The sequence below is a fragment of the Aspergillus puulaauensis genome, chromosome 3 (assembly GCF_016861865.1).
Source record: "Aspergillus puulaauensis MK2 DNA, chromosome 3, nearly complete sequence".
Classification (NCBI taxonomy): domain Eukaryota; kingdom Fungi; phylum Ascomycota; class Eurotiomycetes; order Eurotiales; family Aspergillaceae; genus Aspergillus; species Aspergillus puulaauensis.
Window position 1 is genome coordinate 2,020,785 of NC_054859.1, and position 16,333 is coordinate 2,037,117.

At 50.4% G+C, this 16,333-nt stretch overlaps 6 protein-coding genes across 6 annotated transcripts; 2 read left to right on the forward strand and 4 right to left on the reverse strand.

Annotated features, from left to right (window-relative positions):
• Nucleotides 1-87: 87 nt before the first annotated feature.
• APUU_30806A (glycoside hydrolase family 32 protein) lies at nucleotides 88-1,792 on the reverse strand (the record flags this gene model as incomplete). Its single annotated transcript, XM_041701940.1, has 2 exons — nucleotides 88-1,320; nucleotides 1,391-1,792. 2 exons carry the CDS (start codon nucleotides 1,790-1,792, stop codon nucleotides 88-90), a joined length of 1,635 nt encoding a protein of 544 aa, XP_041554775.1.
• Nucleotides 1,793-3,176: 1,384 nt separating this feature from the next.
• APUU_30807A (uncharacterized protein) lies at nucleotides 3,177-4,271 on the reverse strand (the record flags this gene model as incomplete). The annotated part of the gene is made up of 1 exon (XM_041701942.1): nucleotides 3,177-4,271. One exon carries the CDS (start codon nucleotides 4,269-4,271, stop codon nucleotides 3,177-3,179), a length of 1,095 nt encoding a protein of 364 aa, XP_041554776.1.
• A 1,943-nt stretch (nucleotides 4,272-6,214) lies between these two features.
• On the reverse strand, nucleotides 6,215-9,458 carry APUU_30808A (putative integral plasma membrane protein; the record flags this gene model as incomplete). The annotated part of the gene is made up of 7 exons (XM_041701943.1): nucleotides 6,215-6,373; nucleotides 6,439-8,295; nucleotides 8,349-8,433; nucleotides 8,489-8,527; nucleotides 8,634-8,760; nucleotides 8,819-9,365; nucleotides 9,420-9,458. 7 exons carry the CDS (start codon nucleotides 9,456-9,458, stop codon nucleotides 6,215-6,217), a joined length of 2,853 nt encoding a protein of 950 aa, XP_041554777.1.
• A 434-nt stretch (nucleotides 9,459-9,892) lies between these two features.
• UTP6 (snoRNA-binding rRNA-processing protein UTP6) lies at nucleotides 9,893-11,139 on the forward strand (the record flags this gene model as incomplete). The annotated part of the gene is made up of 2 exons (XM_041701944.1): nucleotides 9,893-9,982; nucleotides 10,048-11,139. The coding sequence occupies 2 exons, from the start codon at nucleotides 9,893-9,895 to the stop codon at nucleotides 11,137-11,139; spliced, it is 1,182 nt and encodes a 393-aa protein (XP_041554778.1).
• A 103-nt stretch (nucleotides 11,140-11,242) lies between these two features.
• On the reverse strand, nucleotides 11,243-11,950 carry APUU_30810A (peptidyl-tRNA hydrolase domain protein; the record flags this gene model as incomplete). The annotated part of the gene is made up of 3 exons (XM_041701945.1): nucleotides 11,243-11,330; nucleotides 11,381-11,641; nucleotides 11,709-11,950. The coding sequence occupies 3 exons, from the start codon at nucleotides 11,948-11,950 to the stop codon at nucleotides 11,243-11,245; spliced, it is 591 nt and encodes a 196-aa protein (XP_041554779.1).
• Nucleotides 11,951-12,950: 1,000 nt separating this feature from the next.
• APUU_30811S (putative RNA-binding protein (Nab3)) lies at nucleotides 12,951-15,886 on the forward strand (the record flags this gene model as incomplete). Its single annotated transcript, XM_041701946.1, has 6 exons — nucleotides 12,951-13,245; nucleotides 13,438-14,223; nucleotides 14,290-14,469; nucleotides 14,523-15,009; nucleotides 15,068-15,288; nucleotides 15,345-15,886. The coding sequence occupies 6 exons, from the start codon at nucleotides 12,951-12,953 to the stop codon at nucleotides 15,884-15,886; spliced, it is 2,511 nt and encodes an 836-aa protein (XP_041554780.1).
• Nucleotides 15,887-16,333: the final 447 nt, after the last annotated feature.

Genomic DNA, 16,333 nt, shown 5'->3' on the forward strand with positions numbered 1-16,333 from the left:
TCTATTTAAATATTTATTTGCATATACATAATATCGTTGATCCAAATCTTTCTCCAATCTGATTGCTCAATCACAACTATATATTTTCTACCAGACAGACTCAACCTCTCTCACGCTCAACTGCACATCATCTGTACTACCACCGGTTGAAAAAAGCCTGGCATATGTAGCTTTCTCATCTGGGAATATCTGTGCTGTCACAGTTGTCTCACCCTGTCCACCAAAAACCTCAACACTGGACCAGTCAACAAAGATACGGAGCGCCACTGTGCCATCCTCCGCCGGCGAAAGCGGAGCGTGGTAGATGCTCGCAAATGTCTCGTCGAAAGATGAATTCCCTGATCTCCTCCGGTCAACGAAGACCTGCTCCGTGGCAAAGTCGTATCCAATTCGTGTCTGCTGGGTGGAGTTTTGGGTTGCGCGAAGGGAGATCCCGAAATCAGAGGGCGACCTTGACGATGAAGGATTAGTGTTGCGATCCGAGAAGGTCAAGTTGACCTCTAGTGCCTTTCCGAGGGGCCCAAGGCTGTGGGTTCCTTCTGGGAGGGACTCAAAATGAGAGGTATGCGCTTCGCTAGTGATGGCGTCCCAATCCTCCTCTGGTTCTTGTGCAAGGGTAACATTGCCATTGACTGTTTTAAGTGCAATTCTTCGGGGTATAGCCATTGCGCCGCGCCAGCTACTTGTCGGAATTTTGTCAGAGTACTGCCAGTTGTTCATCCAGGCGATGACCGTGCGCTGATACTCGGGCTGACCGTTGTACACGAGCGCAGCGTAAAAGTCCGGGCCATAATCGAACCAGTTCGCCGTTCCAACGGTATGAATACTTTCCTTGTCAGGGATAAATGCCGTGCCGTTGAACTGTCCAAGTATATACTGGTTTCCTGAACCCACTGTACCGGGGGGTCCGCCGGGGTTGAGACCGATAATGGCAACCCATTTCACGTTCGACTCGTCGCCATCGACTGGTAGGGGGAAGAAGCTAGGACATTCCCAAACGCCACCGATGGCATTGTATGGACCAAACTCGCTTGCGAATGACCAGTCCTTGAGATTGTCGGATGTGTATATGAGGAGCTTGTGCAGTTCCGAAAGAGCAGTGACAAGAACCCATTTTCCTGTCTCTTCATGCCAGAAGATGTTCGGATCGCGGAAATTCTTATACTGATCTCTATATGACGCTGGGGGTTCAAGAAGCACCGGGTTTGCTTCGTCATAGGTCGTCCACGTTTCACCCTGGTCGAGACTATAGGCGATCGACTGGCTTTGCTGGTCTGTACGAACACGCTTTCCACTTGGTAGTGTTTGACTAACCGGATACTGTTCAACCATCAGCACGTTATATCCACGGCAACGACAAACTCCTCACTGATAAGAAAACATGACTTACATAGGACGTATACATAGCAATCATCGGACTTTCACCTCCAACCCCAAACCCACTCGTGTTCCGCACATCAACAACCGCACTCCCCGAGAAAAACATCTCGGAGACATTCCCCGGGAACCCCCTCGCAAGAAGCGCAACAGGCTGCTCATCCCAATGCGTCAGGTCCTCACTCGTAGCATGGCCCCAGGAAATATTGCCGTGACCCGTTCCACCAGGGTTATACTGATAGAACATGTGGTACGTGCCATCGGCATACACAAGCCCATTGGGATCATTGATCCATCCCCGCGCCGGCGTGAAATGGTACTGGGGCCGGTATGGCTCAGAATATGCTAGGGCTAGGGCTTGTCCTGCTAGAGACATTGTTGAAAGGGCGCTGTGAAGGAATCTGCCGGTGCGCATTTTGGTTGTTATGCAATTGACTTCGCAGCCAGCAACAATCAATCAATTCTCACAGTACGACCAGCCCTCTACGAAAGAATTTCCTGCCATAAGTACCCCTCCCAACTACTGCCGAGCCTACAAGCAAGAAACCTTCTCTAGTATCAACTCCACCTTATAGTGAGATCGCCCGTACAATGGATGGGGTATCGCCGACAATTCTCCGACGAGTGTCCACGAGCCCAGTGAGGGGCTCCAGACTAGAATCAGGGCACTGTGATTGAACCCTGGCTTCCCCGCGGGATCCCGAGTGTCTCCATTTTGGAGAAGCCGTGGGGTGAAATTTCGTATGCCGAGAGGTGAAGCCAGGTGTTTGCGCGTGGTAACCTGCGATGTCGGGGTTCCGAGTCTCCGCTGTACGAATTATCGCGCATGCAATTCCGGAGTTTCTGGAGACAGGGCTTGAGTATGGGTCTTATCTCTGACCTCATTGTGCGTATGAAGGTAGCTGAGGATGCTGTTGTCGTTATACTCGGAGGAATACCGTAGAGAGATATGAACCGGGTGTGGATATTTCCATTACGGAATGCCATAAAGTCTGGAGGTTTTAGGAGCTCACCAATACTTTGGTATAGATAATACTAGAATACTCTTTTATTCATTTATAAAATCCAATGACATGAAAAATAGCCGCCCAACCCTCAATACGATAGGTAACAAACTGCAAGTGTACTAAAAAGCCACTACAGTACTATACCAAGACAAAATACCACTATTATACATAATTCCTCTCCCTTATCTTCATAATCCTCGCGGCAGCGTCCTTCTTTGCCTTTCTTGAAAGCCGAGGAAGTCGTATATCCTCGTCTCCCGAGAATGCTTCAGGAGAGGGAATCGACACACTCCTTCGCCAAGCCTCTCTCTTCCTCCCCCGTGCCCCTGGTGCAAAAACGCCGGCGCTATAAACCTCATCTAACGTCGGTATATCGACATAAACGGTAGAACTACGTTTCTTTTTGGGTCGTCCTAGAAAGTCAAGGCAAAGGACCATTGTTAGTTCTCGATATTGTCTAGTGCTTCACACGGATGAGAACGGCGGGGGTACCTTTTCCTCTTCTAGGTGGTCGTAGGAGTACAGACATCTCCCCGGGGAATGGGGTGCTGGCCTTTGGCGAGAAACCTATGAGGAGAATTTTGTCATTAGCAGTGTGCAATCAAGTTTTGTGACAGGCAAAGGAATGCGGTATGCAAGGGCGTCCTGAGGAATGTGTAAATGACTGCAAGTCCCCACTCTTTCATATTCTGGGGAAGCTGAGGAGGCCAAAGGCCGAATCAGACTCAGTCTATTTGAATGACGAAAGATGAGGTAGTGATGGTGGTTCCCAGTGTCATATTATTAATTACATCATTGCAGGATCCCAAATGCATAGAGAAAGAGACATAGGAACATGGCTAGAATGAGAACTGTGAGGACAATCCAAATCCACTTATACTCACTTGGTCCGAAATGGTGGGTATTGTCGTCGTTAAGCACGTCGTGGTATTCTGGGATGTAGTCTTTGGGGTTGGTACTGACGCTTGAGCTGGTGCGAGTGCTCTCGCCGATACTCGATCTAGTACTGATATAGCTGCCACTGGAACCACGCGAACTGTGGCTTATGCCGGGTGTGTAATTGCTTTGATAGGCCCTGGCGGCAAGGTATGGGCGCTCATAACTGGGATACATGAAATGGTAATCGTCGGGGTTGGAAGCTGATATTGGTGGCCGAAGAGTCACATAATCTAAGGATCTCTGATCTTTGAAATGTGGCGGAGGTGGAGGGATTGGTAACGGATCTTCAACATGGGCAACTGTTGGCGCATAAAAGCTATTCCAAATCATTTCCCTCATCTCGTCCCGAACGATGGGATCACAAAGCGAATTCAGAAGATACTGGTATGCATAATCGCGTAGCCGGCTCTCATCCTGCCCATGCGTAGCGGGTAGTCCGGGGTCAAATTCCCAGCGCAGTTGCCCTAATTGTGAATGCCGGGAGGAGCTTGATACAGAAGACCTGGGCGATGCATGTTGCTCAGCCTCTGGATTAGCCCGTCGAATCAGCCAGCGCGGTGTAGGCGAGGAATCACCGAGGTATATCTTAGGAAGACGGTGGGATGACAGATCCCCAACTCGAGGCGATAGTTCGGGTTTGGTTTCCTTGCTCAGTTCTGGCAACCCTAGCTCTGTGCCTTTGACAAAAACTGGTGCCTCCATCGGGAGAAGTTGAACTGGGCTCTGGCAGCGCCTCTCCGGCCACATCTCCTCTGGCTTGATATTATTTCTTGCTTTGACTGGAGAGTCGACCATCACAGGGTGCTTGAGGCGTGGGGGGAGTTTGCCTCCAACCTTCACTCTAGGAAGAATATCGCCATCCGGGGCCTTTTCCTTAAGCGACTTTTTTCTCTGAACTCGCTTTCTAACTGTCTTTTTAGGGGTCTGCTTTTTAGCCACAACTGGCATCTTCACACACTTCTCATGAACGAGGAGCTGTCCTATGTTAGTCGCTGTCGACGAGGTCCTTATGATGTAAATATGGGACTTACCTTGAGACGTATTGAAGGAAGATTGGAACTAGCAAAGTACGAGGTTGGTACACAGAAGTTAACGCTCTGTAGGCGCAAGGTAGCTTGAGGAATATCAGAAATGGATTAAAGATTTCAGGTCCTCAATAACTTACTGCTGGAGACAGACTTGTTTCAGTCTATGCAACTTTCTTTTGGCTAGAGGACTGGATGGTTTAGTAAAAGGTGATAACCCGTCGTTGTAGATGTTTTGAAGACAAAGCAATCTTTATGAGTCTGAAAGTTGCGTGAGCAAAGGGTCGGTGACTGGTTCTTTATTCATACCTTCTTTGGTCTGACGGAACACACCGTGGACCTATGACGATTTCTTTCGCCTCCAAGAATAGTTTCTTTATTCCGAGACAAGGCCACTTTCCAGAATCAGTATTTGCAACAAGTTCATGGGATCCACGAGGTATCAGATACCCACCAGAATTGAAGCACTTGGCCAATACTCCGACCAAGCAACCAAAATGGCCTACTTCAACAGAGATGTATAGATGCGGATCCCACTTCCAGCAAATAAGAGGAACAGATTCCAGTTCAAAATAGTATATGACGAAGTGTCAGCACTTTACTGGAATATGCGGATGGTGTCTCAATTTCGTAGGACAGACAACATCCGTTGATATCCGCCAGAACAGAGTGAAAGAAACTTTGGCCTTTAATCATAGTGCCCATGGGGGAATGTGGCCCATCCCATAGTGATCAACGGGATGAAGCTATGGGCGCATTCCTCGGGGTTTGGGGTGCGTACGACCTGGGCCAGGAGTGTTGATCAACATCAATCATGGCAATTTATTCGTTTCGTCAATTATTATTCCGTCAGTATGATGTTCGGTTCCTGCAGCAGGGGTTATCATTGCAGATTGTGTCCAACCGCATATCTTTCACGCCGGCATTTATTGGTCGATAAGGCTGATATCCACCAGTGTAACATACCTACCTTCTAAGCGAGCCTTCTCTTGAATCTCTTAGTATACGCTTCATTCTTCGAGCAACAATAGCCTTATGCAGCTTGTCCAGGCTCCAGCGTTACTCACTGGGACAGAGGTGCCGAGTCTCTGCTGGGACAGCATAGATTCCTCAACACCTTTTGGTTCTTTTTGTGTACCACGTTCGACCACGTTCCTTTCCCTCGACCCTCTATTTGCCGTGTCGTGGATCAGTCAACTGAAGGGGCCTGGAGCGCGGATGAAACTGGAATACAGGCAGAAGCCTGAATAAAAACCCACGGATCATCAGGTAGCTCCCTCCCTTCCAAAAAGCATGAAAAATGAACAAACCAAATTCGAACCATACGAAATTGGCTTTGGTAAGGATATTGAACCGGGCTCATGGTGGTGATCAAAGTCATATTGTAAGGGTGATAGAGAGTTGAAGATAGTATGGGTAGAGAGATAAGTGGTAACCAGCGAGCGTCACATGAGTTGGCAATCAAGCGATGCTACCTACCTACCACCGCCAATTCATACCATGCAAAGCGGTATTGCTGGCTCTTTCTGTTTATAGACTGCAGATAGATACGGAAAGAGCGACCAGATACCAGTACTTGAAAGGAAAGCACAACCGGGCACCTTCCGTTTATTAGAGGTTAAGAAATCTGGAGCTAATACTGTCGCAGATGAAGTGCTTGATAGTTATAAACATGGAAAGAATGAAAGAAACATAGACTTTTCAAGTCGATTCACTATACACAGTTGTGGTTATTAAAACTCGAAGCTAGCAGCACCTTACTGCTAATACTGGGCTATATGGCGCATCCTAATAGCAAGATGATGATCACCTAGGACACCATAAACCGAGTACTTTATGATATCGAAACCCGGTTAGGTGGATCGGTTATTGCCAATATCTCGGCTCGTTGAAGACGTGGTAGCGGTGACCGCGGACACCCTTACCACGGAACAACGCAGGGAATCTGAGACCCTGAGGAACCATTTCCTCCGGAATCATCATTTCATTTTCAGGCTCTGGTTGTCCTACAACAAATTTACCGACCTAGAACACAAATTAGCAAATGGAAATTTTGTTGGAAATCCAACGGTATAAGATAAGAAACGTACCTGAATCTCCGTGTCGGTGATGGAGTCACGGCTGACTCGGGCGTAGCCGGTTCTCTTGATGTTCTTGTACAGGATGTACTCACACCAACGGTCCCAATCCGTTCGGTCGATGTCCTTCATGCCGCTCAGTTCACTAACGTAGGTGTTGTAGTTGCCCTCGAGTGGCTTGGTGACGAGGTAGCTCAGCAAGATCAGCGGGCGGGGAGAAGATCCCATCAGGTTTGACAGATACTCCGATTGCAGACGACGGTCCTCGGGGTCTTCCTCCTGTCCCGAGTGGAAGACCACAACATCGACCATCTCGCCGTACATATCCAAGGTGGCGTGAATGGCAGGAGCCAGTTCACCAACAGGTGAAGGAAGAAGATGGTGGGTAGAGTTGACAATGGGGAACTTGGAAAGCAGAGCAGAGCCCCAGGTGTGCTTGTTAGGGCCCGGTCCGAAGTCTGCATACATGCCCAGGTCTTCGGCGATGAACTGAGTAAGATCACGGTTACCCATAATGATGCGCTGGTTGTCCGATTCAAGGAGGCCAAGAACATCAAGTTCGAGTTCCTGGATAACATCACGCATGCGTCGCTCGGAAGCCCACATATCGTTGTCAAGACCGAAGTGCACGGTCCAAATACCGGCAGTCACAGCCTTATCTTCCTTGTGGTAGGGCGCGTAATCGTTAGTGGGGAAACGGAGGTATGCAATCGCAACAGACAGCAGTTGCAACGCGACGAGCACGTAGAAATAGTATGACCGGACTCTCTTCCCGTTCGGGCTGATGGCCGTGCTGCTCTTGGGGCTACCTGATCTCGACACGGACGCAGAGAAAACACCTGCACCAATGAACAACATAGTGACAATCATGATCCAGTCAGTGTGCTCCCTGACGAGCGGACCGCCAGGAACGAAGGCGTAAGCAACAACCCAGACGTGGAAGAGGAGTAAGAAGACATAGATGAAGAAAGCAAGACCGAATGTCGGAGCAGGAGAATGGCGAACAGCAGAAGAGATCAGAGCAGGTGAGACAGCCAAAAGGTAGAAGGCGATCGTGAGAGCGCCGTAGAATCCGCTCCAGTGGTGAGTTTCCGTGAGGAAAGCCGCACCGACAGACCCAATTCCAAACGCAGTCCAGCTTCCAGCAACATTGGGGTAGAATAGACCAAACACGAGACCAGCACCCATCACAAAAATCGTGAGCGCACCATGGGGCACAGGAATAGGGCCACGGACGGGGTAGCCGTCCCAGACCCAGGCAATCATTGTGCTTGAATCGGACAAGAGGAAATGCATTGCAAAGATCAAACCGCCTACTCCCAGTCCAGCAAGGACAGAAGATCCCTTCTTGCCGGAAGAGGGGAAGTAATCCCCACCGTTGCTGGTAGGGGCTCTAAACGCGCGGACACCAGCCAAGATAGCAAGAAGCAGTCCAAGCTTGTTCCATCCGCCATTGTCGGCGTGCATGATGGGCCAAACAGGGTTATTGGTCTTGCCGGCAAACTTGGCAATACTCGACAATATCAATCCGATGCCCCAAGCGAAAACACGAGATTCTAGCCTTGAGCTTTGGCCCCTGTCCGCGTACAAGGTAGCAACAAATGTGATACAACTGCATGAAACAGAAAAGGTAGTGATGAATAGCCTGTTTGCGGGATCCTGCACCATGTAGGCATAGAATCCAGATAGCGACAAGAAGTGGAAGACACGGGGGTTCTTGACAGCAAGGGACCTAAAGGCAGGAATGGCGAGAAGTACCGGCGATATATAGGAGAGGATAACGACTTCGTATCCGGAGAGGCCCATGTACCAGAGTGGGAAATACCAGACAAGAACAGGTAGGGACGTCCAGTTGGTCCAGTAGACAAACTGCGTTTTGTCAGTAGACCGCAGTTTAAAGAAGAAAGTGATCTAGTATGTACCCCATTATACGCATCCGCAGCGGCATCAAAGACCTCGCTCCAGAAGAATCCCTGGCCGAAGGTATTTCCGACGGGCTTTCCCTTCCTGTCTACGAGTCAATTTCACCGTTAAAATCCCCAAAGGGTGGGGTTATACACACTCTTTCTCAAGAACGGAATCCGCAGTAGTTTTCAACTGCCTGAAATAATTTCATCTTAGATCATGTCTTTCAAATACCAACGACCGAGTTTTGGCAACTGTACATTTTTCTGGCTGGGCATTACTTTGGAAGCCACGGTACATACCCTCGACTGATTCCCTTGATATCCCTAATCACAATCTCGAAAGCCTCAAAGTCCAACGCGGTAACAGCGTCGAACCCGACATCGAACAAAATGAGTGACCATTCAAAGAACGCGTATCTTGTGTAGGCTAACGTGAAGTCATATGTTAGCACAAGCAAGCAAAAAAGACAGAAGAATTTGCCTACCTCCAGGAACCTTGTGCACCTTGTGCTGAATAAAGTAGTAGATTAACGGAACAAGGGTGCCGAAGAAGAGACTGGCAAGAATCTTTCTGTACTTAACAGCCCGACGGTTGTTTGGGCTCAGGGCCAAACAACCAATAGTCCATGGCAGAGTCGCAACCAAATACGAGATCATAAAGATATCGTGCCAATCATGGTCATCCGTCGATGTAACATATGTCCATCCACCGCAGGTAAAAGTCCGAAACAGTCCAACACCGGCAACAAACTTGGGAAGCGTCGAGTTGGGGCGGGCAGTCACGAGATACCAGAGGAAGACGAGGGCGAATCGCGGGCCGGACGTGATGGCGATGAAGACTTGGAAGAACGAACGCTCCGGATACCGATCGCCAATGGTTGCTGAGACCGAGGGAAACCATTCGTCCGGATAACCGTAGTGCTCGTTTTGCACGATCTTTTTATAATGCAGACACACACCAACAATGAGGGCGCTGAAAAAGGCAGTGTACGCGACGGCGGTATGAGCCCAAGAGACCCATTTTCCGTTCACCTATCAATGTCTCAGCAAGCAGCCTTCAAAACCCGGGAATTGAATGGCACTCACAGTCGCGACAGCGTCCCCATCTTTGAACCTCGGCGCCATTGTCGCGCCGCGTCAGACTCAAAGCTCTCTAAAGGGGGGAGCCAAAGTAAAGTCTCAAAAAAGAGATTAGAGAGAGTCAAGAATTAAAAACAAATTAAAAGAAAGAAAAGGAGAGTCAAGGGGAAATGTGGACAGCAAAGGGCAACGAAAAAAAGAACCCCTGAGGCCAGCGAGGCATTAGAATTGAACCTTAGTATGGAACGATCCATCGAATTGAAGTTCGGCAACCGGCGGACGCATATGATCACTGGGCGCTAGTGCGGATTGGGCAAGCGGCCAGGAACTTTCAGCCTCGTATTTCAGGCTCCCAAGAAAAAAGTGCGGGATCGCAGCGACTTTTTCTTGTCCGCTACTATTCTGTTGCTCTTGCGATAACGCTCTCCAAGTTCGGCCCTCCCAGTGTCTAGCAGCAATCCGCTGCCCCAAAATCAGCCATGTCTGCCACTACTGATAAGGCGCGGTTCTTCCTCGAAAAGTCCGTACCAGAACTCAAAGAGTACGAGAAGAAAAAGATCTTCACCAAGGTGAGCTTCGCAAGGCCTGGTTTATTCCGATAACGCTCAGGGACTTACACGCAAATTCCATACAGGATGAAATCACCTCGATTATCAAGAAGCGATCTGACTTTGAGCATAAAATCAATGCGCGCGGTACGCAGCCAGCCGACTTCGTACGCTATGCCGAGTATGAGATGAACCTGGACAGTCTACGACGCAAGAGGATAAAGCGGCTGGGTATCAAGTCAACGGGATTCAGTGGACAGCGCCGGATTTTCTTCGTCCTCGATAGGGCCACTCGCAAATTCCACGGCGATATCGGGTTATGGATTCAATACATCGAATACGCTCGACAACAAAAAGCGTACAAGAAGCTCAGTACGATCTTAATGGATGCGTTGCGAATGCATCCGACGAACGCGGATTTGTGGATTTACGCTGCGCAATATTCTATGCAGGACCATGCCGATATGTCTCAGGCCAGGACTTATATGCAACGGGGGTTAAGGTTCTGCAAGAGCTCCAGGAAACTTTGGATCCAGTATGCCAAACTGGAGCTCATCTACATTACCAAGCTAGTCGCGCGACAACGGATACTCGGACTGGACGAAAAAATCGAGGCTCCCAAGCAGCAGGAATCTGCGGATGACCTTGATGCCGACATGATTATGATGCCAAAGATTACAGAGGAGGATATCAACCCCAGTGCATCGGATGATACCGTCAATGAAGCAGCGCTGCAAACCCTCAACTCAACGCCGGCGCTCAGTGGTGCAATCCCAATGGCTATCTTCGACTCGGCCATCAAAGCGTTTGATTATGATGATCGATTCGGCCACGAGTTCTTCGACGTGGTCTTCGAGTTCGAGGATATACCCTGTCTGCAGAAGGTCTTGTCACACATTCTCGACGTAATGCAAGAGTCCAAGCCTGCCAGTCCGCATACACTGATATGCTACATCAAACTCCCCACGGCCGGAATTCAACCCACCTCCGCCCAGTTCCCCGGCGCATTGGGAACGGTACTCTCGCGACTGCAAGAACACCGCGAGAAGCCCCGGGTCGCAAAGGAGGTAGTCAGCTGGTTGCATCCAATCGAGAAAACGAAAGACTTGGATCCCGCTATCCAAACGGTCATTGCTGCCACGATTCACAAAGCGGAGCTGGTTCTTCAGGAAGCATAGGCCGGGATTCCAGTCTTTTGGGGCGTTGTTGGGTCGTCGTTTATTGCCATGAATATATGCAGCATCTATTTGTTTATATAGATTTAGTAGGAAAAGCAATCTTTCAGTCGTCACGACTCCCTCGTCGACTACTCTTTTTGCTGCTGTGCATTTTCTTAGCCTTAATTCTAGCCTCCTTCCCAGCCTTTTCCCTGCCAAGTGTTAGCAGGTACTTCTATCGCAGCAGTAATAATAGTCGTACAATTTCTTGACACGCTCCCTTTGCTCAGGGGAGGTCTCACCAGGAACTATATCCTTTGCAGTGGTCATCAGGAGTTGGTGGAGCTTCTCGTAGCACGCATCCACGTTAGCCGGCTGCTTTCGGGATTCTTCCGATTGTATGACAAGACTATGTGTCCTGGCAGCGTAATACCGGGAAGACCGAAGTGGAGAATGTATGATGTGCGGCACCAGAGGCAACAAGGAGTCAAGAGGTACTTTCAGTGTCGCCTTGGAATTCACCCTACACGCAATCACTACGTGTCAGAATCGAGTCTTGTCCTATCATTGTATCGAGCGGGGGAACAGACTTGTTTACGTTCTGGCCGCCAGGACCACCAGAACGGCTAAACGAGATCTCCCCGATGTGACGAGGGACCGATGTGGAGTTGAACTTGGAGAGCCATTCTCTAGCTGCAGTCAAGTCGTCGTCTGGAAGGTCCGCCCGCCGCGTCGTGAACGATCTCCGAAATGCGGCACTATACCGGAAGAAAGGAGAGGGGAAGAAAGGGCGAAGCATGGCACCGGACTGCACTGGAACAACGAGGATCATAGGACCCTCGCCCTGTTATCCTTGTCCGAGACGCCGGGCTCGCGAGAGGGCAGTAAGCGCAAGGCCCAAGCCCACGCCCAGGAGATCTGATAGAGCCGGAGCAGGTCACATGGACGGCAGCGAAGCCGTCAAAGGCTTAAAAGACTCAGCGGGAGGGTCCAGACTCGGCGACTCTGCAGCCAAAGATAAAACGGACTCAATGGACCCACCGATCACCTCACCTTCTGCGCAAGCAAACTCTGCTTCCCTCTCCTTCACGGTGTTTCGGTCTCAGAACCTTCTCTCCTGTTCCTCAGAGTCTCTCTCAGTCGCACTCAGCATGAGCTTCCGCCCGCCTTCCACGGCTTTCCCCTAAGCTCATTAGCTGGGCCCATATCTGCCTTTAGATCCCCTGCTCGCGCCAGTCTCCCTAGTCGCTCATCAGCCACAGCTCTCTATCCCGAGTTGCCATTAATAATTGTCCCAGTATAGCTGAGGACCCAGTGCAGGCGCCCTAGTCAGGCTGCTCACCATCGCCGATAGAATTACGAATTACTATTGCGATCGGTATCGGGACCGAGAGCCTCCCCTGGTGCTGCTATTATTGTTTTTTTATTTTTTTTTCACAGGTGGTTCCTGTTCCCAGACTGACTGCCCCGAGTGTCTGTGCATCCAACTTTTTTCCGCCCTCTCCGATAGATCTTTCTGCACTCGAACCACTTTTCCTCCCCCTGCCACCACACACCTCTTCCTCCTGACCCTTATCACCAGCTCTATCTCTTCATCCTCTCCCCCACGACATAGACATCCTCCCCTTCTCTCCCCTTTTCCTCTTCCTCTACCCGCCGCCTTCGGCACTCTAACCCGTTCGCCTCGTTTTTTTCCACGATAGCCCCACCTAAGCTAGGTCTGCGCTCATCGTCACAAAATCAACAACAACCTGGACTTTTGCTCCTCGACTGCGGCTGCCCTTGGATCCCTGTTTGTTTGTAGATGAATCCACTCTCCCAACTTGGTCTACATGACGCCAGAATCCCCCGATGAGGCTCTTCACTTTCGCGGCAAGACCTTGACTCCCGAGAGCCCTCGCCCGCTACACGTCGCGGAACCCACCAGTATCCCGGTGCTGCAAAATCAGATGGACCCCGTGTTCAACGACACCTCGACTTACGAACAAGCCGAGCATATTCATGAAAACAACTACAATACACAATCGAGTGGCCCGTATATAAAACCGGGCGGCGTGCGGTGGGAGGCGAGCTCTGTACAGCGTGGTCAGGAACAGCGACCATCGCAGCATCAATCGCATACACAAGGTAGCCTCCAATCTGGCCCTCTCTTAATCAATTACATGTTGATGGACATGGATACCACTTCCCTCTCTGCTACGACCGCAACTGCTCCGTTGCCTCCTTCACCCAAACCCGTTCCCTATACCAAAACCTCTACAGTGCCCTCGAGTATCGGGCAAGCTCCATCAAACTCTTCTCTAACAACGCCAGCACCAGATCCTAGCTCCCTTCTAGCCCACCCTGCCCCCGGTGCCCTCCCATATTCTTCCCAAGCTGCTCGCAACATCCCGTTCGCGAACGAGGTAGACAACTCCAACGCCAACCTCCAGGGCCAGACGGCGCCCCAGGACCGATTAGACGCGGAGGAAAGGTTTGAAGATAATACTGCTGGGAACGGTGTCGATTTCCAGAACCTCCTTGATAACCTTCCTTCCTCATCAGCTCCCTCCGCCCCTGCGGTTTCTGGAACCACCATCTCAGCGGACAGCGCTTCTGCCTCTCCTCAAGCCGCTGCCGATGAACCACCTCAATCTTCCTTCGGGCTCCCTCCTCGCCCCCCACCCCAGGAGAAGCCCTCCATCCATCCCAATTACAACCCCGGCGATGATATACGTTCCTATCATCAGCTTCCTGCCCATAACACCTCCAACAACACCTCAAACCCTTATGCGGCCCAGCCGAGTAATTATCAGGCCAACGTCGGATTGTCTTCATTAACGGCTGGTGCGCCAGGGACATCCTCGGGAGCTGGTTCCCTCCCTCCTCCCCCTGTTGCTAGCTTCCAGCAATCTTCAACCGCTCCAGCGGACTCTCAAGACGCTCCGGCGACTACAACCCAGAAGAATGGTCGCGTTGATAAACAACCTCCACTCCGCACAAACGACGATGCTCCATGGGGCCCGGAAGTCCAGAAGAAATATGATTCGTTTCTGCATGATGAAAGAATATATGTGACTGAGGGTCTCTGGGATCGCTTTCCATATGGGTCGAGATTGTTTGTCGGTCAGTAATCCCGCTTTCCTTTAATCCTTTCGGAAAAAAGCCTATTCTAACATGTATCAATCATAGGCAATCTACCCACCGAAAGAGTAACAAAACGTGATCTCTTCCACATATTCCACAGCTATGGGAAACTAGCCCAAATATCGATCAAACAGGCCTACGGTTTCATACAATTTCTGGAGGCGCCTTCTTGTAAACGAGCTCTTGAAAGCGAACAGGGAGCTATCGTGAGAGGGCGTAAAGTTCGTAAGTATTATAATGTCTCAGATTTAGGGGCGCAAGCGTACTAATTTCTTCAGATCTTGAAATTTCCAAACCGCAGCGGAATACCAGACCGGCGCCGGCGCCGGCAGAGTCTTCACGGCCTGCCCCTCCCCGCCGCTCAAGGTCGCCCGACTATAGTCGAGCGGCTCCTCCAGCCAATCGGCCATCGAGGCCGGCTGGTGATCGCTATGATCGGCCCCACGAACCACCAAGGCTGCCGTTCAGCGACTTCCGAGATGAGCCCTCTCATCGCCGGCGGGATGATTATCGCCCGCCACGGTCGCCGTCTCCTCGTGCATATCGTGCGCGAGAGGGATACCGATCTCGTGATCGGACTCCAGAACGGTTTGACCGGCGTGAAAGGCGGCGCTCCCGTTCGCCATATGGGAGAGATAGGCGATATCGCAGTCCAAGCCCTCGAGGCCGTGCGACATATGACAGCGATACGGACCTACCTATCCCTAGGCGTGCTCCCAGAGAAGTTCCAGATGTGCAAATCCTTGTTTTAGAGGAGCTCGATCGGTAAAATATAGCCTCTTCAGCCATCAACAAACGTTGTTTTGCTAATGTAAGTCCATAGGAACTTCGTATACCACGTGGAGACCAACTTTCGGAATCGGGGACTTCGTGTCGCTGTTTTAACGTTGGGACCCCGGATCCCTCTCGACGCGGCTGTCAAGCGTCAGGCCTCGGAGGGCGTTCTTGCCGTGGTCAGACTTTCACGACCTAGTCAACTGTCTAGGAAAATCCCGTTGCAAGTATTCGACCAGAGTTTGGGTGTTGATAACATTCGGTCTAACGGTGAGTTCATGGCGCGTACTATTTGCGTAAATTGTCACTAACGGCCACGGCTGTAGAATACCCGGATCTTGAACCTAATGTTGCAGCGGACATTGTCTTCCAGGCGCAGTCGATGCAACGGAATATCCCCGGTGTCCCAATCACCTCACCTCCATTTGGAGTTCCAGCTCTCCCTACCGCTCCTCTCCCACATCCCGTCGGGCCTTCTCTTCCAACTCAACCCAATTTCGCAAACGCCATCTCGCATCTTGATGGGGCTGGTTTACAATCTCTGTTGGCTGCCCTACAGCCGCAACGCTCCCCTGTTGTTCCAACTGCGCAACAACCATTCCAACCCACCAACCCCCAACCAACTCCAGACCTGGCTAGTCTTCTGAGCGTCGCAACTCGACAATCCGTTCCGGTCAATCCGCAACAGCAACCTCTTCCGCAACAGCAATTCCCGCTGCCGCCCCCAACTACCGCAGCGATTTCCGATCCAAACCTCCTGTCGCTCCTGGCTAAAGGCCTAGGGGGCAACCAAGGGCAGGGTCAGCCTCCCATGAACCCCCATCAAGTCCAGAATATAATGAGTCAACTGGGCAAATGGAAACAATGAGTCACGATTTTTCTTGAATCCATTTGCTGTTTGCAACATCACCGTATTTTATCAACATTTACGGACTTTCAACTACAGGAGTAGGGCGTTGATTGTTCGTTACTCGATTGAGACCCAAAGGGATACCATTTTACGCGGTGTTGTTCAGGGCAATCAATCGGTCGTTCACGTTTGTCGGTTTGGGGAGTTAGCGCAAAGACAGTTCTCGATTTGATTGTTCTTGTTTTAGGGCACCATGTCTATCGGCGTTGGTCATTCCGTGTCTTCAGTGTCCATTGCCAGGTGTTTCTAGTAGTTTCATCACTATTTACATTGAAGGCGAATTTCCCCCTTAGTCGCAACAAATTTTAAACTGCAATAATACTAATGCAACTTTCGTGATGTGGGTAGAGAGGTTCGAGTCATTAAGCGTAAATACAGTAGGTACAAGTACAGGAGCCTTTGGTT